We start from the raw sequence: 23,565 nt of genomic DNA, 5'->3' as shown, positions 1-23,565 counted from the left end.
TGTTCTGAAAGTGGGCCTGCCAAGGTGACCTCAGAGAACAGACAGATTTGTGAGTTCATCAGGTCCCCAGCTGGGAGCATTCTGGACTAGAAGAGCTGAAAGAATTCTCTGGAATTTATTTCCCAGAAAAGCTTGCCAATCTTAGAGCCATAGCTCAAGCATTGTAAAACATTTCTCCAAATCTTTAGGAGGTTAGGATGAAGTAATTGTTGATATTAGTTAGGAAATTTAAGGGAAAAAAGTTTGGATTTAATACTGTGAATTGTACTTAAGGAATTTGTTTTGAGTTATTGATTATTGTCATAAGCTATCCTTGGCACTTTTTAAAAAGTATGTAAGAGAAAAGCGAAATGAAGCAATAAATGTAAAGGGTTAGGGTTAGTTTTGGACTGAAATCCTGTGGACACTTCCTTGAGTGTAACCCCCAGTGGGGTTTACCTCTGAATAAGCATGTATAGCATTGCAGTCTTAACACCTAATCCTATGCATGTCCAGTCATAAGTAAATCCCATTTGGTTTAATGATATTTACTCACCATCTCTTATCGGCTGGCAACATAAAATGACGTATTTACAACTCATTTTATGCAGAAGCTCAGTCCAATATTGTGAGTTACTTCAATAGTCACTTTTTCTCAGTAAGAACAAGAAGATATCAGCAAGAAGAGGATATAGCCTATTGCTGTCTTAGTTAATTGTTGTTAATATTCCTTCCTACCATGATTATTGTCTAGGATTTTTTCTCTCTGTGTACAGTTGTAACGTAAGCCATCAGACCTCCCATGCCCATGAATTCATATAAAATGATAACAGAAGTTACCAATAATTGCCACCTTGAGGCTTTTTTTAAAAAAAATGAAACTTTTATGGATTTTTTTTTGTTTTAATTTTATTACATATGGAATCTGAAACTATTACTGTTATTGGGGCCCCCAATCTGTATCAGTAGAAATTTCATGCTAAGAATTAATAATAATTTTTGCTTGTATTTTAGACACTGGAACAGACTACCAGCCAATGAGTAGCACTGACACTGGAAAAATAATCTCTGTTTCTCATACGGACAGCACGTACATTTCAACCACTTTCACAAGGGGTGGAGAAAGGACGTTACTATCTATTCCAAAAAGCAGCACATCAGCTGACTCATCAGAAAGTTCCACTTTTTATGCAGAAATTTCCAGCCCTTCAGAGTCAGCACGGTCCTCATTTTCTGTGACCCAGATCAGAGGAAGCAACATGTCCTCCGGCAACATGGGTTTCTCCACACCATCAACAGAACCGTTGTCTGTACACGCCCTGAAAACACCGGCCTACTCTTCCACAGTCAGTGAGCTGCATGCAACTCAGTTATATTTGAAATCCGAACTGACACCTGCTGGCGGCTTATCATTCACACCTTCCTCTTCAGTGTCACTGAAACAGGATTCACTTCCACCCACTCAGCTGCCAACTCTGTTTTCGACCTCAGAATCCCCTCTTCCGTTGTCTTCCTCTGCTTTCCCAACCCTGCTTTCACCTTCCCCTCAAACACTTTTGCCAACTTTTTCACGCAGGCAGTCGCCAACAGCACTGCCCACGCTGCCCCCATCCTCATCTTTATTGCCTCCTCTTTCCTCAACACCGTCGTTGCTGCAGCCTAGTGAGCCTTTGGAAGGCAGTGTTTCTATGGCTGCATCTGAAGGGACAACTGGAACAGACCCACCCACAGCTGGAAGTTCCAACAGGCCATTCAGCAACCAGACTGGGACATACCCACTGAAGGACAGCACTGATCTGGGGACAACAGGATCTTCTCTTATTCTGACCCAAACTACTGAACAGCTCACAGACCACTTGTCACCTATGACAGTATCCCTAGATGAAACCAAGGGCTCGGAGGGGCAAAATGTTTCTCTCCCAGGGACCAGGGTTGGAAAAATGCCTCCTGTTCCGACTACGTCTCCCACGTACAGGGCCCAGAGTACCACAGTTTCGGAGACAGCCAAAGCAACAACTGCTTCGTTGCCATATACAACCACTCTAGAGGGTGCCTTCAGTTTGGTGGGGGTAACCACAGGAAAGAACCTTGTAAATATAGCACACACAACGTTAGGATTACCTACGTTGGCCTCAAGCGTGGATTATGTGGTCACTACAAAGCCTCAGAAAGTACGTCCTCCCCTTCCCACCAAGACGCCATCTTATGCCACTGGAACTCCCACAAAAGGGATGGAAACGAGCACTACCACTGCTTCTAAAACCACTGATTCCAGAGCCACTACTGCCCACCCTCCCAAAATGTTTCCTTCCAGCAAAACCACTGCAGGGACCGTTTCTGCTTCACCGGTTCCCACCAAAGCCACTACATTTGCACGGGTAGGAAGTCCAAGGACGTTTCCAGCTTCCCATGGAAAAGGTAAGCCTTCTCTGAGAAATTATGGAAATGGGTATAACACGAAAAATGGATTTAATGGTGCTGTATCATTGCACTTTTGGATGGGAATTGATTTGGTAGATTATCTTTTTTTAAAAAAAAATGGTTATGTGTTTCTACAAAAAACAGAAACCATCTACTCTGTTGCTCAGAATCAAAAATTATTTGGAGATTGGGGGGAGGGGGAGTAAGTTTTTTAAAAAACACACACACATAAAGCATCTATAGGGGATGAAACTGAAAGGGGACACAATAACACCTGTCTCAAAACAACCCAGCAATGTCCACACAATGTTGAATGTCTGTTGAGGTGGGGGAAGGATCATCTAGAATAATAAAATGGAATCTGCAGGAAAAAAGGGCATGGCTATCCCGTCTCTCTAGAACCCTGGAGCTCTCAACAATGCAACCTCTTGTTGCAGGTCCCAGTTGTACAATAGTGTGACTTTGTTTGTGTCTGTGGCATAATTTATGTACTATAGTTATTTTGTAATGCCTTTACTCCTTTAGTTAATAGAGTGTGCCAGTGTTTGCTGGCCACATTCTCCAGCTTTTAAGCAAGGCAAGGACCTATGGTTGAAGCCCTTTCTGCTGTGCCTGCCTGTTGCACAAAATTATATTTGCGATGTAGGCTGAATAGCGTTTTGTCTCCAAGGTGTAAGGCTACATTGTGAAGCGCATCACTTCTTTTTGGCTTGAAGGTGCCCATTGCTGGTAATTCTCCAGAGGTACCCCACCTTCAGAATGCCAGAAGTGAGACTCAGATCAGCAGGATGAGTGGAAGCTAGTTCTCCATGTGTTTTGGGAAACCAGCAGTAGCGATTTATTGCATGGTTTTGGAGAGTGATCACCCCAGCAGCGTATAGTCTATTCAGCTTGACTTGTTGGTTCTGGGTACCAGAAGAGGAAGCTTTTGCGTGCATGCGGGTGAAAGGTGCAGTGCACTACCTTGCATGTTGAATGTGGGGGTTAGGAGGTGAATTTGGTCACATCTGTTGATCCTGACTTAATTCTTCAAATGCTTTATTTCACAGCTAATGCGTGCACCGGAGAGACTTGCCTTAATAATGGGAAATGCATTGTGGATAACTTGATGGACAAATTCCAGTGCCAGTGTTCACCTGGTTGGCAGGGAGAGGACTGCAGTACAGGTAATGGAGGAATAATGGCAGCCCTTTACATCAGTGCTTTACAGCAATGAAAAGTGGATTGGTGGACTTCCATTCTAAAGGCTGTGGCTTTTTCCTTCTGTTTCAGATGTAGATGAGTGTCTGTCTAATCCATGCCCGGCCTTGGCCACATGTACTAACACACAAGGTTCGTTCCATTGCACGTGTTCCCTGGGCTACCAGATGGAGAAAGGAAAGTGCAATTTAGGTAAGAGAACTGAAGGGACCGGGGGTGGGGGCAAACTTCTTAATAAAACATAAAGCCACATTTAGCTTAATTTGTTATTATTATTTTAAAAGGTTTTACTAGCACCGGCTGCTTCTTATTACCAGAAATACATTTAACCTCACTTTGCTGGTTTGCAGGAACTGGTTCTCATTGAGATCAATGAAACTGAAGTCAGTCATGTTTAACTTGTGTTATCAATCTCAATGAAACCTAAGTTCAACTAACTTATTCAATCCATGATTTTACATTTCAGGACTTTAAAGGAGTAGAGAGGATGTGGCTTATGTTGTTGGATTCAACCATGCATCAGCCACAGCTAGCATGGCCAATAGTCAGGGAATATGAGAGTTGCAGTCCAACAATGGCTGGAGGACCATGAGTAGCCACTGCCAGTCATTGTAGACAATACTGAGCTAGATGGGCCAATCGCCTGACTTGTTATAAGGCAGCTTCCTGTGTTCTAACATTAATGTATGATTGGCAGTTAACAGTGTTCTGCTGTGTAATGTCTAGTTTGGGCCTTAGAAACAAAGCTTCCATTTAAATAAAAAAACATGTTTCTATTTCACTGTTGTGGAGAAAAGTTAGGTTTCCTTGGCATTCAATGTATGTGTGCGTGTGTGCGTGAAAGAGAGAGAGAGAGATCTAACCCTTAAAGTAGCTAACAAGCTATCTTCTTGCCTTCAGTTCGAACCTTTGTTGGCCAGTTTAACACAACTGGAGGGCAGTACTCAGAGTTTCAAGTTGAAGAAGCTATTATGAACATGGTAAGTGTCAAAAGTTGCTTTTTAAGCATAGTATTTAACTGACAGTGGCAGCTTGTGAGGAGGCAGTTTGCTGGAAGAAATAAGGGGGCTTCTTCTCCTTGCCCAGTTCTTTTACAGAAGGCTCTCTTATCAGGGGCATGGCTGGAACCTTTGCCTGCCCTACAGCGAAGTAGAGTTTGTCTTTTAAACTTGTGAATGATCTTAGAAAGTTCTCCAGCACATCCTAAAGTTGTCCACGGTGGACAACTTTGCCCATCATGCTGCTTCTTGCCTTTTTCCTCTCATGACCCATGAGCTTTCATTCAGAAGCTTCACAGTTAGAAGCTTTTCTGCTCCTCAAAGGTGTCAGCAGAGCCAGCTCCAGATTTATGTGGGCCCCTTGCAACAGCACACATGCACCCAACACCCCCCATGCCTATGCCTCTCCTTTGCAATAGGTGGCCCAAGTTCCTCTCTCATGTCCCCATGTGCTGCTATTTGTGGGTGACCAGGATCTCCTTACACACTGGGGGGGGGGGGGGTGGAATGGTGGTGAGGGACCACACCAAGCGAGCAGCAGCAGCCCAGCTATCTGGTGCAGCTGGGTTAGGATGCATGGCATGATGGCGAAGCTCGTTGCTCTTGGCTCAATTTGCAAAACAAACAAACCAATACAATGTTCAATTTTTTTCCCCAGCTGAACAATTCTCTTTCAACATTGCCAGGCTATTACACATCCACTGTTAAAGCATCCAGGTAAGGATCATGAAACAGTAAAACCATCACTTTTGGTGGCTGGGCTTTGATTTGAACTCTTGCCCCAGAGCTTAATAATAATAATAATAATAATATTTATACCCCACCCATCCAGCTGGATTTCTCCAGCCACTCCAAGAAGCTTCCAGCACATATAAAAACCATTTTATACTGTGATACGTAGTCCACAGTCCCTCCCACCCCCAACCCATGGTACTGTGCCATTAATAATTGGGAAGAAGAGAGACTGCAATAACACATATTCTTTCCCTGGTTCTCCCCGCCTCCTTCAGTCGGATAACTCTTTGCCTCAATTGAAGATTTAAGCCTTCTGGTACAGGCTGCGGTCTTCATCTACCCTGTAAAATGCCACAAACATTGATGCTGCTATAGAAATAATAAATGATAACTAAAAGAGGGAATTTGGGCAGGAGCAGTTTATCATGTTGAGTAATAAAAGATGCCGCTCCTGAAATTTTCTCGTGTACACAACTGTAAAGGAGCAGAAGCTCTTTTCCCCTTTCCCCTTGATCAACCTGTGGCTTCTTTATATTGCATGGAATTGGTGCAATTTGGCAAAACAAACCCATAACCCTTCCCTGCAGTATGTACATGTTGCTTCCAGCCATCACACTAAGTCACAGGAATGCACCTGCTCTGAAGATTCTTAATGGAATCAGGCATGCCAGATTTTCTAGCACAACCAGCATTGGCTTTATAGTCAGGTCCTTGGCATGGTCCTAGTCTTCCCCCAAGCACCTGCAAAAGTGGTAGGAGCTCTGCCTGGAGAAGGGTCAGGTAGGCGCTTTGAATCTAGCAGCCTCTGAGGTGCACTGTCTCCCTGTCTTTTTGATATAAAGCACCACAGGCAAACACATACTGCCAAGCCAAGACTAGGAAAATGTGTTCATTCTGTGTGTATGATATTTGTACCATTCTCAAATAAGTGTTGGGGTTCTACAACTGCAGGATGGTGCTGATGCAGCCTTTGCATTTTCTCGCTCTTTCCACAGGCAGTCGGGCATCATGCAAGTGTCTGTCCTGAGCACCTTTTCTTTGGTCTCCAACATCACCGTTTTTGAGGTTGCTAGCACCGTGCGAAGCCACATTCGGGCCTGCAAGGCTCCCACACAGACTTGCCAGTTCATCTCTAAACTTACACTGCTCCACAGAGGTAAAAAGACATGGTTAAACACTGTTCTTTGGGGTTGGTTTTTTCCTTTTTTTTTCTTTTTTTAAAGAAAGTTTTCAAAAGAACATTCTGTCTTTTCTTTCTTTTTTAAAAAAAGCTTTCTTTCTTCAAAGCTCTCTTTGAAAAGCTTTGTTTCACTGAAACAGAAAGCCTCTTGAAAGCCTCTATAGGATAAAATAAAGATTTCATTCTCACATGTGTGAGAAGCTTGCCTCTCTACAAAAACATTCTTGTAAGTAAAATATGGGACTCACCATGGGATTATGGTCTTTGTGTACAGGCTTTTCATGTCAAAGGTGCGGCATTGAATCCTGACCACATGGTGCGAACCTGTCAAAATTATGGGGCAACACTTCTCAGAGCCACAGGATGAGAGATGACAGTACAGGTTTTTAAAATAAAACAGTAGTACTACCAATAATATAGATCTTCAAATTGATTAGCTTACCAACAGTTAGATTTTTCAAGTACAGTGGTGCCTCGCAAGACGAAATTAATTCGTTCCGCAAGTCTCTTCGTCTTGCGGTTTTTTCGTCTTGCGATGCACGGTTTCCCATAGGAATGCATTGAAAATCAATTAATGCGTTCCTAGGGAAACCGCCTTCAGACCAGGTCCGGGGACAGTCTGTCCCCCGACCTCTTCTGAAGGCTGGGGGGGGGGGACAAGGGCTTTTCTTCCCACTGCCAACCTTCAGAAGGCTGTTCTGAAGGCTGGCGGTGGGAAGAAAAGCCCTTCTTCCCACCTCCCGCCCCGCAAGCTCCGGGGACAGGAGGGCTTTGCTGCCGACCGCCAGCATTTTAAAAGCCCCTGCTGTCCCGGGGCGATTTTAAAATGCTGGCGGGCGGGAGCGAAGTCTCCGCTGCCCCGAGGAGATTTTAAAATGCTGGGGGTCGGCAGCGAACGCTTCGCTCCCGCCCGCCAGCATTTTAAGATCGCCCGGGGCAGCGGAGAAGTCTCTGCTGTCCCGGGAAGGCAGGCGGGGGGAGCAAAGACTTTTGCCCCCGCCTGCCTTCAGAAGAGGTCCAGGACCTCGTTCCGATGCCCGGCGGCGGGGTGAGAGGTTCCCGCCCCCCCGCCCCGCTTCGGAGCAGCGTTCCGAAGCGGGGCGGCTGGGGCAGGTGTTCCCGCCCCCCCCCGCCCCGCTTCGGAGCAGCGTTCCGAAGCGGGGCGGCTGGGGCAGGTGTTCCCGCCCCCCCGCCCCGCTTCGGGGCAGCGTTCCGAAGCGGGGCGGCTGGGGCAGGTGTTCCCGCCCCCCCCGCCCCGCTTCGGAGCAGCGTTCCGAAGCCGGGCGGTGGGGGCAGGTGTTCCCTCCCCCCCGCCCGGCTTCGGAGCACCGGGAGAAGCGATCTCCCCGCAGCCCCTTGCTTCAAAAGAGGTCCGGGGGCAGCGGGGAAGAAGCGCTGCGCTTCCCGCTGCCCCCGGACCTCTTTTGAAGCAAGGGGCTGCGGGGAGATCGCTTTTCCCTGCAAACCCTTGCTTCAAAAGAGGTCCGGGGCAGCGCGAAGCGCTTCCTGCTGTCCCCGGACCTCTTTTGAAGCAAGGGGCGGTGGGGAGAAGCGATCTCCCCGCAGCCCCTTGCTTCAAAAGAGGTCCGGGGGCAGCGGGAAGCGCTTCCCGCTGTCCCCGGACCTGGGGCTGCGGGGAGAAGATCGCTTCTCCCCGCCACCCCTTGCTTCAAAAGAGAAGACCCGCTGTCCCCTGGGCAAGCTTCGTTTTGCGAAGCAAGCCCATAGGGAAATTCGTCTTGCGAGGCAACTCGAAAACGAAAAAACCTTTCGTTTTGCGAGTTTTTCGTCTCGCAAGGCGTTCGTCTTGCGGGGTACCACTGTATGCCAATCCTTAGTGGAAAAGAAGGGAAATGAATTTTTTTTAAAAAACCCTGATCATAGTCAGAACTGGCAAGGGAAATGGTATTTCAGTGTCCAACCCACTAAGGATGCACAGAGGAAACACAAAATAACACAAAACCACAAAGTTAGATTACCAATACAAGAAAATGGGCTCTACCATAACCAGCAACCTTTCCATCAATGAGAGTTGGACAAGTATACAGTGGTACCTCGGTTTAAGAACAGTCCGGTTTAAGAACGATTTGGTTTACAAACTCTACAAAACCGGAAATAGTGTCTTCATTTGAGAACTTTACCTTGGTCTAAGAATGGAATCTGAATGGTGGAAGGGCACCAGTGGCAGGAGGCCTCATTAGGGAAAGCGTGCCTCAGTTTAAGAACGGATTCGGTTTAAGAACAGACTTCTGGAACGGATTAAGTTCGTAAACCAAGGTACCACTGTATTGAGAAGACATATGTGGCACTGGCTTGCCTCTTCAAAAGGGTATGGGAGAGTGTGATGCTAATGACCAATACCAAGATAAAGGTCTACCAGGCTTCCATGCTGAACACGCTGCCTTATGGAGGTGAATTGTGGCCATTTTACACCTGCCAAGAGTGACGTTTCAATGCCTTCCATATGCCTTTATTAGGAAGATTTTAGGCATCACAGGGCAGGGCAGAGTCTCAGTCAAAGTTGTGCTCTCCCAAGCCTACATTCCCAGCACCTTTGCACTTTTATCTCAGTGACATCTACGCTGGCATGGGCATGAGTGATGTCTACGCTGGCATAAAATCATGCACAAATAACACAAAACACAGATCTAAAAATTACAACAGTAGTTAGTAGTATACAGTGGTACCTCGGGTTACATAAGCTTCAGTTACATACTCTTCAGGTTACAGACTCCACTAACCCAGAAATATTACCTCGGGTTAAGAACTTTGCTTCAGGATGAGAACAGAAATTGTGCTCCGGCGGCGCGGTGGCAGCAGGAGGCCCCATTAGCTATAGTGGTGCTTCAGGTTAAGAACAGTTTCAGGTTAAGTACGGACCTCTGGAACGAATTAAGTACTTAACCTGAGGTACCACTGTGCACAGCTATAACCAACACACTGGAAATGCTTGGATTAGCAAGATCAGCTGGTTAGGTTTTTTGTCATTAAGAGATGAGCAACAGCTGTACAGCCTGGTACCTTATGGTGCCATTTCAAAATGGTGGCATTTCAAAAGGGACCAAGGGTCCAGCAGGTGGTAGGAAACCTGTGGATGGTGTAAACTGTTGCCTGGCAACATTTGGAGGGCCACATGTTTTCCCCATCCCTCGCTCACAAAATATCTAATTCCATTCCTGATATCTGTAGAGAAAGAATCCAGTGAAGGTGCACTTTCCCTCTGCCTAGTTAACGACCTTCCCAATGTTCTTTTTTTGCAATAGTTGGCGGTCTGTGTAAACACAAAGATCCGGAATGCGACAAAGAAACTTCTGTGTGTGTGGACTTGGACGGCATTGCAGTTTGCAAGTGCCAGGCTGGATACTTCAAATACAACAAACTGGATCATTCCTGCAGAGGTATTATGCATTGTGTAGCTGGATCGCTGGGGTTCATCTTTAATCTTTTGGTTCCAGTTCAAAGGATATTCCGCAGATCAGTGTGATTTCTTGTATTTCTATGCGTGCTAAGCCCTATGAATAAGTATTAAAAGCTTAGGTTTCCTTCTCCCAGTGCTCGTTTTTCTACAGTAGAGATTGGGGATACGGTCTCTTGCTTGCTCTCAGTGCAGCAATAATATTATCCTTTTACACAGCATGCTGTGTAAGCCAGAAAGATCCAGTGAAAAGAATAAAAAGGGGGCAGGCCAGGGAGGGGTCTGATATGCCTGTGGCGAAAGTTCAGTTTTTAGAGATGACATAGTGCGGTTATTTCTGTCTCTGTTTTGTCTGATCTCCAAGGGAAGTAAAAAAAAGATAATTGCTTTTTATTCACAGGCTGTTTTGGTGGATCCTTCACAATGTTCCAATTGAGCTGATCCAAAGTGTGAATTGCTTTTTCATCCTGAAGAGCAGATAACACATTTAGAAACATGATCCAATCGCATTTAATTACCCTACTGGATAGCTTTTAGATTGAATCCAGTTCAGTCCAAAATAAAATACTATCCCCACTGCTTGTTCAGGAGCTCCATGCTAACTAAGCCATGTGGATGTAGCCTAGATCCTGTCTAGATTTCAGAAATATGACCTCACTTTTTCTGTTAATGGAAGTAGCCGCGGTGACCTTCCATTAGTCTACACCTCAGACATTAATTAAACATGGAGAGACAGAAGAACTTCGGAAATCTGACATCTGTGCTCACTCTGAGATAACCCTCATTTTATTTCTGTAGTTCTCTGCAGGCATTCAGTTTGAATTTGCAGAGGCTCCTGATTTCCGTCCCCTTGGTTCCCTGCACACTCTGGGGGCGCCCCTGACCAATACACCTTCAGCATTAGCCTGAAAGTGTTGCTTTGTTCACATGGACCATTTCCAACATTGGAATAGGAAACTTCGTCAGTCTGCTTTCATCTATATAATAAGTAAAATTATAAAACAAATCATCATAAAGACAAAAATTAAAAACCTATTGTAGAATCTCACATTCACTTGTGATTTATCAAATCAGTGGAGGCCAAAACCAAGACAGCACCTTATTATTCCTCTTCCTATGCTCCAAGGCCCCTCAATCCCAAAATAAATTTTACTTTAAAAGATACAGATGCCCCACAATTTCTGGGGAGTATGGTCCCTGGCACTTGGGATGTTGTGCTTCTTTTTCTATTCCCTAACCAGCTCCTTTCACTTATATCTTTATTCTCTTTATTCCCCCCATAACCCCCAGCTCCTTTTTCTTCTCTGCATGGCCATCCAGCATCCTTCTACCCCCATCCCCATCCAACGCCTTTCTCTCTTTGCTCCACAATCATCCAGCTTCTATCTGTGTTCCACCACCCCCCTCCATTCCCAAGATCATCAAGGCTTCTTCCTCCACCCATCCTCTGAGAGGAATCCTCTCTCACCTTTCTAAGGACACAGGAGTGAATCAACCAATTCACCCAGTCATTTGCTGGCAGCAGCCACAAACTGGACAACATGCAGTTCCACTTGCTCCAGACTACAGCCTCTGAACCTCTCTTGACCAGAGCAGGCCAGAGTTAAGTGCAGCAACACCAAGTTTGGTTTAACTTAAATTCTGCAAGCGCCCCATTAAGCAACAGCTGTGTCCTTGACCAGCTCTGGGGATACCTACATTAGTAATCCCAGCAAAACTGGGAGATATGGTTGAATTATGGTCCAGGATGCCCTCTTTGTTGGCAATTTTCAGGAGTTCATGGCACCTGGGGAGGAGCCAGAGCTAGATTTCTGAAGTCCTGCCAGGGCAAGCGAGTGAATGAGGAGTGTATGTGACTCTTATGCAGGGTCAGGGAACAGTAGAGAGAGAAAGTGGCGCTGGCTGGCTGGCTGGCTGGCTGGTGAAGAACAACACGCTGCCAACTCTTAATAAGGAGCTTCCCTGCCAAGTTTATAGTGCCATTTGGTTCCAGAGATTTTCTGCATGAAAATCAACCTAAACTTTGGCTGTACTTGTCTAACAGATGCAGATTTACCTGCCTGTTTATCTGTCTTGAGTTCTGGATCTCAAGCGTTCTGTTGATGTGTCCTGCATTTTGAAAATGGTTGTGTTTAGACACGGTGGGTGGCTGGGTTCACTGCACAGCAGAAAAAATATCCAGATGTGTTTCAGTGTTGGGGAAAAAGTGGTTTCTGGCTTTCAGATAATAGCATGTTTTGGAGTTAACGCTTTATACATTCTCAGAGGGATGGAGGCAAGGTGCCAGACCTCCCCCGCCTTCCATCAAGCATAAAGGTAAAGGTAAAGGTACCCCTGCCCGTACGGGCCAGTCTTGACAGACTCTGGGGTTGTGCGCCCATCTCACTTAAGAGGCCAGGGGCCAGCGCTGTCCGGAGACACTTCCGGGTCACGAGGCCAGCGTGACAAGCTGCATCTGGCGAGCCAGCGCAGCACACGGAAACGCCGTTTACCTTCCCGCCAGTAAGCGGTCCCTATTTATCTACTTGCACCTGGGGGTGCTTTCGAACTGCTAGGTTGGCAGGCGCTGGGACCGAGCAACGGGAGCGCACCCCGCCACGGGGATTCGAACCGCCGACCTTTCGATCGGCAAGCCCTAGGCGCTGAGGCTTTTACCCACAGCGCCACCCGCGTCCCTTCCATCAAGCATAGCAGCAATTTATTTAACTTGCTCATTCCACTGTTCTAAGCTGCTCACTTGAATAGTAGAGGGGTCTCTTTTATGGATGATACATAAAGGGCAGAGCTGGAACACCACATAATTGTTTGCCAATAAGGAACGTGTAGGGCCTAACTTAAAATCACTGTGTGCAAATTGTTTAGCCTTGTGGGCTCCAGCAAAACTTAGCTGGAAAGCTGCCACCGAGTTTCATATTTCACTTTTCCCACCTTCCTTATCTTTATTAAGCTCTGTAGACCACGTATAAATGTGACCAATAACAATCAAAGAGGATTGCCGTCTCCTTGAAAACTAAAGATAGAAAATACAATCTGAATTTTGGCCCCACTAAATAAATAACAGAATCCATTAATTTATAACATAAAGATGAAATGCAGCATTTAAACAGATAGCATTGAAAGCCCTGTATTTGCATAGGAACGACAATGCAGGCTCCACTGCTCACTCCACACTGTTGCTGAACTTGCAGCAGTGCTTCAGGTTTGTTCAGTGGAAGGGGAGAGGAGGAAATCCTCACTACTTGTTAAAAGTTTCCTGAACTTTTGCTGTTCCCATTGCAAATGTTCACCCTCCCCCAGTCTTCGGCATGGGTTTGGCCTCATTCCCTTAAACCCCCTGAAATGTACAGGGAGGGGTCTTTGGTTCAGCATTGATTTAAACCAGTTGACTAGCAGAGGTCACTATTAATCCACAGGAATGCCACAGATTAAAGTATTAGAAACAACATAGAAAGCTGCTTTATACCATCAGGCTATTTCTCCATTTATCCGGGCATTGTCTATCCTGAATAGCAGTGGGTCTCTGGGGTCCTAGGGACTGGTTTTTCACGTTACCTGCTAACTGATCATTTTATCCAGAGATGCAAAGGATTCAGCCTGGGAGTTTCTGAATGCAAAGCATGCATTCTGCCTCTCGTTTCCTATGCCTTCTGGGACCTTGTGAATGCTAAATATGTGCCATTAGGCGGAAACGACATGTAAATCTGTAAACCAAAAACAGCCTCTGGAAACTCTAGTTTGTATCCAGAGCTGCTATCCCACTAGAGCAGCAGACTTCACTTTGCACAACAGAACTCCTCTTCGTCCTTTTGCCCTGCAGTCTCCTGAGCACCCTCAAAATCTGCTCCAGAGGCTTGGATAACCCTCCAGATCAGATTTTGAGGGTACATAGGGAAAGGAGAAGGGGACGTCCCACTGCAAAAGTGGAACTCCCCACTCAGTGTTGGATACGACCCTGAGACACTGAGCAAAGGAATAGTGATGATACTTAAACCCTTTGCCCTTAGCCATTAAAAAACAAAATCAAAATCACTCCCAGCTGATTTAGACTGAGTTCATCTAAAGTAGTTTTTTGGATATCTAATGTATTCATTCTCTCTATATATATATATATTCTCTGTTACTGAGGTGTTCTCATGGACATTTTCTCTTTTCCCCCCTCTTCCCCCTGAAAAGGAAAAGTTAAGTGTGCCTATATACCATGAAGGGGATGATGATGGGAATCCTAATCAAAGAGGCGAAAGCCTCCTCTAGGCCTGGGCAATATATCGATATATTGCCCAGGATCGGTATGAGGAGCAGACCGTGATGTAAGCTTCATTCAGCAGTACACTGGTACCTCGGGTTACATACGCTTCAGGTTAATCATACGCTTCAGGTTACAGACTCTGCTAACCCAGAAATAGTACCTCAGCTTAAGAACTTTGCTTCAGGATGAGAACAGAAATAGTGCTCCAGCGGTGCGGCAGCAGCAGGAGGCCCCATTAGCTAAAGTGGTGCTTCAGGTTAAGAATAGTTTCAGGTTAAGAACAGACCTCCGGAACGAATTAAGTACTTAACCCGAGGTACCACTGTATATCGCATGTGAAACCACCATCTCTCCCAAGTCCCTCTGCTAGCTGTGTCTACTGGAGGGAGTCAAAAGTTCCTTCCTCCAGCTGGCGCTGCTAGCAGAGGGACTCAGGAGCGCTGGCAGTTTCACCACCAATATATCGCTGAGTGTAATCGCCATCCCACTCTGTACTCATACAACGGAGCCACCGATGCAGCCTGTTCCTCCCTCTGCATCTTTAAACTGCTCGATGGAGGAGTGTGCAGCTGCCCTTGCCTCAGTTGAGCAGTTAAAGGAGCTGGTTTCCTCAAGCCATCTCGGGGGGGGGGGGGGGAGTTCCCTCCCCCCAGCTGAGCTGCATGAACAAGCTGCATTGTCCCAGCCTGCAGCCCTGGGAAAAACCATCTCAGCTCTGGAGGTGAGAGCTGGGGCAGTTTCACCTGGTGTCTCACAGGCAGAGGCCAATGCATCTTGTTTTTTCAACATCACGGTAGATCGCCAAACTGCTATGTTTAAAGCTGATACCGCCCAGCCCATGCCTCCTCCCCTCCCCTCCTTTACCCCTGTTCCTCTGCTCAACACTGCTGTCCGCACAGGCTGCTTTTGGTTAAAGATGCATTTGAGTGAAATGTGGACACCGCTGCAAGTCTTTTCATATGCAGCATTGCTGTGTGTTAAGAGTGACCTCCACTGGCCAGCAAGTTTAAATGCATCAAGTTACTTGCCTAGTATTGTCTTATTTTTATTAATTTATTTGCGCTGTTTGTAATCCACACTTTTGTCAGAATATTATCAAGGGGGTATACAACATAGAAGAATCAAATCAGCAAAATGTATCCATAAAAGCATTATTAAAAACTTCAATAAAACATAATTCAATGTCAGTTGGTGAAAAATTGAAAGTTCATATTTCAAGGTCTTCACTCACTGCTTTCTCTCACTCTTTCTGTAAGCTGCTCCACACTACATGGAAAGCCAAATTGTGCCTTAGGGAGACTGAATAAACGTGCTGGATCCTTGAGAGGAACTCTCCGCCACTCTGTTCCTCCCTGGTTCTCTAAGCTGAGCTGAACCAAGGTTTGAACCAGGCTTGTGTTAGAACTCCCTCTTCACTAATGTTGGGTCCCATCCACACCACCCTGCCAGCCACTACTGATTGTGCATATTTATGGGCCAGAATATAACAGAATGGTGCAATTGATTCTGGACGACCCAAGATGTGCTTGTGTTGATTGAAGAGCAGCTGCTGGCCATACCCAGTGGAAACCCACTTTTGAAACTTCAAAAGCAGTTTTTCACAGGCGTTTGCTGTTTAACGTGGGCAGGGATGTAAAAAAAAAAAAAATTGCACCGAGTTCACCTAAAGTAGTTTTTTGGATACCAGCAATTATCTTTCTGAGATGTGTTCATGGACATTCTCTTTCTCTTTTAGCTTGTGAAGATGGGTATAAACTTGTGAATGACACTTGTGTGAGGTACAGTAAATTATAGAAATCTGTTTTCTTTGTTTCGCATTCCTTTCCTTCCTCCTCATTGCCATCACCAGCCATTAATGCATTTTGATCACTTTCATATTGGTTCAATTAACACTTAATTGATTGGATTTTTTTTTTCCTGTTTCAGTTGCCCATTTGGATTAGGAGGATTCAACTGTGGGAATCGTGAGTATCTGGTCTAGCAGCTCTAACTCCCAAACTGGTTTTGCTTTTCTTTCAATAAGTTATATGGTCTTTCAACAATAGATTTCCAAAACAGTGTATGACCAAGGCATTAAAGGCAGTCAAATTATAGCACATTAAAAACCATTCATTTAAAACCAACAGATGTCTAAGCAAGCAGTATTAACAGATCTGTACAAATAGAGCAGAACAGAAAATTTTTTATCAAACCTAATTTTTAGACATTGTGAAAAGAGAGCTCACCCTGACCCTGGAAGGAATACAGAGAGGAAGCCTTATGAGACTTCTTTCAGAGGCCATTCCAGAGTACTTGGGCCACAGCAAAGAAGGGCCTTCATCAACTGAAAGCTAACGTGGTGTCAATGTAAAATGGGGCTTTCAGCAGGCCCTGTTGAAAGTTCTTCATTGTCTGGGTGGGAGGATTCATACAGAAGGAGAATTTCTGCGAGGTAATTTGAAGCCAGGCAATTTAGTTCTTTATATGTCAAAACAAAACCAATACAGCATACTGAATTGAACCCGTAAACCAGCCAACAATGAGTTCAGACGTTTCAAAATATGTAAAATATGTGTATATCAACTAGTACCTGTTAATTGTCTCTGTGTGAGCATTTCCTCATAGGCTAAGTAGTTTTTCCAGTTCTGTCAAAGAAGCTAAGCTACATCAGTGAATCTTTATCCCATACCTGATGGTGGCTTTGTAGGCATTCCATGACATAAGAGCATCTCCGAGGTTATAGATAAGGGAATCTTTACAGGCATCAAGAAGGTGACAGTTTCACATTATTGCCTATACATAAAAGATGAACAATTTTCCATTGAAGCAATATTGTTTCTGTTCTTTGCTTTAGCGTATCAGCTCATCACCATTGTGATCGCAGCAGCTGGAGGGGGACTTCTGCTCATCATGGCGATAGCTCTCATTGTCACGTGCTGCCAGTAGGTATCCTAAGCCAAGTGCCTGTTTTTAAAATAAAACGCTAAATACCCATCATGGGGAATTTGTTTATCTATTGATTATACTTTCGTTGAATGAAATTGCACCTTTAAAATGTTTCTTGTGATTGTGCAAAAATTAATAATGTCCAAATGATTCAGAGTTGTATATCAACCATATCAAGATAAATGTTTTGGCGGTATTTGACAGATATCACAAATACTGAAAAGCACAAGTAAGATCTGGCAGAAGCTTCTTTGATTTTTCAAAAAAAAAAAAAGGGGGGGGGGATATTGTCACTGTTTTCCCCACCAACACCACCATTTGTCCAAAAAGCATACTAGAGCAGTGTAGTATCTGACTCCCTGCTAAGGTTGGAAGAGAAATTTGATGCACTTTGCATTTTAAGGCAAACTTACTTAGTAAGCACTTTCTGAAATGATACGTGAAATGAAACACAGCTATCCTTCAAAGAAATTTTCCTTAATTTTGTGATGCAGTTCTCTAGCCAAATAATGCGTACAAAAACACATACACTAGGGTCAACAGTGTTGTTGTTTAGTCATCTTAGTCATGTTCGACTCTCCGTGACCCCATGAACCAGAGCATGCCTTGGAAACTCTCACTTTCTTCTCAAAGCTTCTCCTTTTTTATGTACATGGAGTTGTCTTGGCAAAATACTGGAGTGGTTTGCCAGTTCCTTCTCCAGGTGGATCACATTTAGTCTAAACTCTCGGCTATGACCTGTCTGTCTTGGGTGGCCCTGCATGGCATAGCTCATAGCTTCTTTGAGTTATTCAAGCCCCTTCGCCACAACAAGGCAGTGATCCATGAAGGGGTCAACTGTGCATGGAAATGCATATATCCATGAAAATAACATGCAAAATGTGCTTATATTCAATGAAATGGCTTTGCAAAAATGAGTATAAAGTGGTACCTCGGGTTACATACGCTTCAGGTTACATACGCTTCAGGTTACAGACTCCGCTAACCCAGAAATAGTACCTCGGGTTAAGAACTTTGCTTCAGGATAAGAACAGAAATTGTGCTCCGGCGGCACAGTGGCAGCAGGAGGCCCCATTAGCTAAAGTGGTGCTTCAGGTTAAGAACAGACCTCTGGAATGAATTAAGTACTTAACCCGAGGTACCACTATACTAGGCAACATTTCATACCAAAAAATATGAGAAATTTGCAGTAAACTATGATGTTTCATGAGGTCTTTTAAAAAGAAAATTCAAACATATGTGGAAACATATCTGCATACCCCTATTCCCCACCCCAGTCATAACTGTGTTTTCACAGCACCCCTGTAAGCAAGGCTGTGCAGAGAGCAACTGGCCCAAGGACATTCAATGAGCTTCATGGCTGGTTCAGTGAGGATTTGCATCTGCGTCTCCCTCATCCAAGTTCAACCACTATGCCACACCGGCTCTCTTATGGTTATGAAAAAGATGCATGGGAGTTTTATAGCTATCTCCTGTCCTTTTCATATGGTTTGCATATAAATGTTTCTTTCTTTCTTTCTTTCTTTCTTTCTTTCTTTCTTTCTTTCTTTCTTTCTTCCAGGAAGAATAAAAATGACATAAGCAAACTCATCTTCAAAAGTGGAGATTTCCAGATGTCGCCATATGCTGAGTATCCCAAAAACCCTCGAGCTCAAGACTGGGGGAGAGAAACCATTGAAATGCAAGAGAATGGGAGCACTAAAAACCTACTACAGATGACAGATGTTTACTATATGGTAACTAATCCTCAGCTTGTACATGTGCGTTTTAACAAAAGTCCAAAGGTTATATACTCAATGATATATAACCAAGGTTACAGTCAAGATAATTGGTTTTGAGCAGGGGCTGTTGTGCAGTCAGTGTATGTTCCTGCAGGCCTCATATGCCGATCTTGCCATGGAAGGTTTAAGCTGAATGAGAACTTTATTGTCTCTCTCCATAAAGAACAGAACAGACACAGGAAACGTTCGACTTCACCTAGCTCCAGTTAAGTCCATTGCCACCTAGGGGCAAAACTATGTCTATGCATGCAGGTAGGTGCGCCTTCTACAGGCTGCCACAGAGCATACAGCATACAAAATAGTACATGAATTATGATGTAACAATCCCCATAACATCCAACAGTGATGTCTTTGTCTCTCTAGTATGACAGATTACTAAAATCTTGGCCTTGGGTAGGGCCAGGAATATTGTTCATTACCTTCATAGCCTCCCCTTTGCCCAATAAATCAATGGAATCCACCCTTCTCTAGCTAAGTTATGCTGAGAGAGAATGATTAGCCCAAGTTCATCAAATGAGCTTCATTGCTGGGTGGAAATTTGTATCCAGGTCTCCTTTATCTTCATCCTATAATCTCTGGGATTAGCAGTCATATGACAATGATAGCAGCATACTGTATCTCCTACATCATTGATTCCTACCTGGCTGTGCTTCACCCAAAATAGCTGCCCTGGAGGCGTTCTCCATAATATCTACATGTGCATCGGAGTGCAAAACAGATGTGCTGTATTTTCTATGTACTCATTGGTCTGGGTTGCAATGGCTATGATTTGTTCATGCCAGTAACAACTTGTGGGAGAAGCTTGCTTTCCGGTATGCTAAGGAAGTATTGGGCAGCAATATATTTTCCTAGGTTGCATCTGATTGGTATAATTCTGTTTCCAAAGCTTTGGCATTCCAGATTTTTGGTTTGGAAGAGAATGAGAAATAAAAGTGAAAAGAGGGATTCAGAGATATTACTGTGTTTACCTTTGTCATGCATGGTGGCAGTATATAGACATAATAATAGTAACTGCTTCTATGCTCTGATTTTTGTTTTAATTTCATGATAATGTTGTTTATCTGTGTGTGTGTGTGTGTGTGTGTGTGTGTGTGTGTATAAAATTATATACCACAATTCCATCGAAAATTTCAAAGTAGTGCATTATATACATAAAACCCAAACAGATCACCAGCTATTATTTTTTTCCTCAGTGGTGGTCTAGAATGCCCAAACAATTATTACTGAACACATCTGCTTAATCTCTATTAGAAGAGCATATTATCTATTGGAAGCATTTGTACCTTCATGTATTATTATTAAAATCCCAGAAAGGATAAGTGCTGACTATTGAACCATTTCCCCCCTTCCTTTCTGTGTCCATGTCTTACCCTTCTAGACAACCAACCCAAGGAACCCTGAACTAGAAAGAAACGGGCTGTACCCACCTTACACAGGTCTTCCGGGATCCCGACACTCCTGCATCTACCCTGGCCAATACAATCCTTCCTTTGTTAGTGATGACAGCAGAAGAAGAGATTACTTTTAATGGAATTGCAGGAGAGACATGGGAAAGTGAATGGAACATCAGCCATTGCCTGCTAATTGTTTTCTGGGTACACATTAATTATACAGCTCAGATGCTGGCATAGTTTGTATACAGAAAGGAAACTTTGAACCCTTGGAGGATACTGAACAGGGTTGTCCGAAAGGAGCCATTTGTAGCTGCTGTTGAACAGCAATGGGAAGGCAGGTGTAAAGAGCAAGTCAGCACACAGGCCTGTCTAAGAGGCAAGGGAGAAGCTTAAAGGAGTTCCTGTGTGTACATTCTGCATCTTTTCCTTATCACTAATTGTGTCACATAATGTGAATTTGATAGTAGATCACTAAAGCAAAGCTAACAAATACTGTGGATGACACTCTAAATCTAACGCCAGTAATGTGTGTTGTGTTTACAGTTAACAACTAGTGCTGTGTTTGCGTTGCCCACGTTTTATGCAAAGCTGCGTTGAGTGGATTTTATGGAAAGAACCATTTCTCTGTCACCAGGTATCTATTAATGGGTACTGATGAGATAGTCACAGAATGCTGGAGATGCGTATGGCAATGTGGTCTAAGGATGGGGGTTCTATGTGTAATGTGCAAAGTTCAGGGTCCTTTTTCTTTTCTTAGGATAATGCCTTCTTATTTCCTGTCTTGTCATTCAGTTGTGTATTGACTCAGTTGCAATGGTGCTTGCTCCTGCCCTCTGTTTGCCCCCAATTTATTATGGACCATTGTCTCATGAAGAGTAATCATTGCCCCATGCCTTCGCCAGCCATGAATTTTTTCTTCCTCCATGAACTCTTAGTGAATTGATTATGTATGCTGGTCTCATACTATAGAACCACACGTGTGTGTGTAACCAAATGGTGGGTGAGGATTGCCCCCAGTAAAAATGGGGGGGTGTTAAGTGATATTCAAGTTTACAGTATCTGAAATTTGAGCTCAGAAAATAAAATCCTGAAATCATCAGATCAAGAAGAGGAAAAAGTGATAGGAATCTGAAACTCTGGCTGAGAATACCTGAAGTGCCACAACATGTGCCCCCAAATTTGGTTGGGATGCTTGTTGAATTTCACAGGCAGCTGACTGTTCACTTTTAGTTTAGCTAGGCTAATCACCGTGATATGAGACCAACAAACTGTGCTTGTTCAGTGCACTGCTGCTACCAGACTAAACCCCACAAGAGGTTGAGCTAATAGAGCTGCTTTAAACGGCATACAACCAGCTTACCAACTCAAATTTTCCCTTTGGTTAACTCATTGTCCTTTACTAGCACTTAAACCAGGATTCCAAGTCACTTGTAAATTGTGGTTGGCCCCAGAACCACGTTCTTCCATATGGGAAAAGGAAGAGCATACTAGAATGCCCTTTTGTGGTGTCTTGAGTTGTAACCTAAGACATCTTCTCATTTATTTATTTTTTGTCATTTTCAAAATGTCCATCCCTTTGCTGCTGAAGAAAAATGTGCTTTTGCCTTTCTTCCTCCCATCCACGTAACCAGGGACCTGGTGTTCACCCACTGCAACACTAAATAGCTCACCTCCCATAGTTATTTATTTTAGGATTTCCCAATCCCTGGCAACAGTTTTCCCCACCTGCAAGGCTAGCCCTGACCCATTCCATATCGTGAAGATAAGATATAGTAGAGAAGATGGCTTAACTTTTATCCAGGCAGCCGTGGAAGAAAGCAACCAGGAAGCATTTTAAGTGGGATTGGCATCATATGTAGTTGAACCCGGACCCAAGTTCTCTTGTGTATGGCTTTTCCTAATGCAAAACAACTTTTGCTCTCTGAATGTTCTAAAGAAGGTGTGGTTTTATGAGAAAAGAGGACTTTGTACAGTGTGCAGGAAGCTGCAGGGTGGCTGAGTGGTGACGCTTGCAGCTTAATCATGAAGGATTTGGAGGCAGTGATTAATAGTGAGAGACCTAGCCTGCAGAGCGGCATGTGATTGTTTCAGATTGGGTGAGTGGGGGAAGATTGGGTCAGGCCAGAGGTGTTTCTTGTCCTGCACTCCTGTATCCCATAGCAACCACTTCAGAATTGTGAAAAAGGATGCACTTCACCAGAAGGCACAAAAAAGAAGGAAATAATCCAAGGATGTGGGAGAGAAAGGAGAGTGGGAGAATGAGAGAGTGGGAGAGACATACACTGTCTGTGTACCACTTCTGAATACATAGGCTAATTGCCAGTGATAAAACTACCCTCTGTGACCATGTTATCTTATGAATTAAGTTCAGCTGTAACTATAGTCCATGACATTTTTGAGGCTCCAACCTCAGATTTCATTAGTCATAGAATAGGCTAAGATACCATTCTGTATAACGGCTAAATTCACAAGCTTAACTACACTTCTGCAAGCAGAAAAGGACTGGGGAAAATATCCTGAGTAGTTCCTCTTACTCTAGCTGTACCTATTCTGCTTTTTGAAATTATTTGGGAACAATATTACTATTTTTTTAAAAAAAATCAGCTGTGCCCCCCCCCCCCGCAAATGTAAAATTAATCATCAGGTGTTTTCCACAGACTGATCTTGCATTGCCACACAGGGAAGCCGGATGTGAAATGGAGTTTGTTCACCTTGATCTGGCAAGGATGATTCACGTGTGGGGTGAAAGAAAAGGTGGGGGAGCTATACCCAGATGGTCAGTGCAGTCCAGCTATAACAGAGCTGATACTGCCAGCCATCTGGTTGGCGGGTGTGTACACAGAAATCTAGATGAAGCAGCACATGTTCAGCCATATTCCCTTCATGGGAGGAATCTTTGGATCAGGACCTTTGCTTTGGATGGCAAGGGGAATGACCCATAACTATGTAGCTGACAAAACAGTTGCCAAACACCCGTAAAAACTTTCAACGCTTTCTGTCGTAATCTTATATTACAGGCCTTGTCCAAGCATCCCTTTAAACCATAGTTTAAACTATGGTTTAAAGTGAGCACTTGTGGTGCTCCACCACTACTATTTCCTTTCCCACTTGGAGGAGGAAACACCGTGGAGGATGGCTTCCCATTAAGTGCCAACAAGCACTTGTGTATTGTTTCTTTCCTACCTAACCAGCCACAATGGTTATCCAAAGTTTATTTGTTATTTATTTTATTTATTTACCCTATTTATGGATTGCCCTTCACCCAAAGGCCCCAGGGCAGGACTACACAGA

At 44.3% G+C, this 23,565-nt stretch overlaps 1 protein-coding gene and 1 long non-coding RNA gene across 3 annotated transcripts in view; one reads left to right on the top strand and one right to left on the bottom strand.

Annotated features, from left to right (window-relative positions):
- The window catches only part of HEG1 (heart development protein with EGF like domains 1), a 58,813-nt gene extending 36,263 nt beyond the window's left edge, over positions 1 to 22,550 (top strand). For both annotated transcript variants that reach the window (XM_028743748.2, XM_077935001.1), the window contains exons 10-21: positions 994 to 2,397; positions 3,450 to 3,566; positions 3,673 to 3,792; positions 4,501 to 4,580; positions 5,257 to 5,315; positions 6,329 to 6,489; positions 9,777 to 9,911; positions 15,910 to 15,952; positions 16,101 to 16,138; positions 17,008 to 17,095; positions 18,661 to 18,835; positions 20,259 to 22,550. In XM_028743748.2, the coding sequence (XP_028599581.2) occupies positions 994 to 2,397; positions 3,450 to 3,566; positions 3,673 to 3,792; positions 4,501 to 4,580; positions 5,257 to 5,315; positions 6,329 to 6,489; positions 9,777 to 9,911; positions 15,910 to 15,952; positions 16,101 to 16,138; positions 17,008 to 17,095; positions 18,661 to 18,835; positions 20,259 to 20,408 (2,570 nt within the window). In that variant the 3' untranslated portion in view covers positions 20,409 to 22,550. The remainder of the gene's footprint in view (positions 1 to 993; positions 2,398 to 3,449; positions 3,567 to 3,672; positions 3,793 to 4,500; positions 4,581 to 5,256; positions 5,316 to 6,328; positions 6,490 to 9,776; positions 9,912 to 15,909; positions 15,953 to 16,100; positions 16,139 to 17,007; positions 17,096 to 18,660; positions 18,836 to 20,258) is intronic.
- On the bottom strand, positions 8,968 to 17,014 carry LOC144329005 (uncharacterized). The gene is made up of 2 exons (XR_013394418.1): positions 16,843 to 17,014; positions 8,968 to 10,395 (listed from the first exon to the last, which is right to left on the bottom strand). It is a non-coding gene; the product is annotated as an uncharacterized LOC144329005 (long non-coding RNA).
- Positions 22,551 to 23,565: the final 1,015 nt, after the last annotated feature.

The sequence above is a fragment of the Podarcis muralis genome, chromosome 1 (assembly GCF_964188315.1).
Source record: "Podarcis muralis chromosome 1, rPodMur119.hap1.1, whole genome shotgun sequence".
Lineage (NCBI taxonomy): Eukaryota > Metazoa > Chordata > Lepidosauria > Squamata > Lacertidae > Podarcis > Podarcis muralis.
This window is presented reverse-complemented; position numbering and strand designations above follow the sequence as displayed.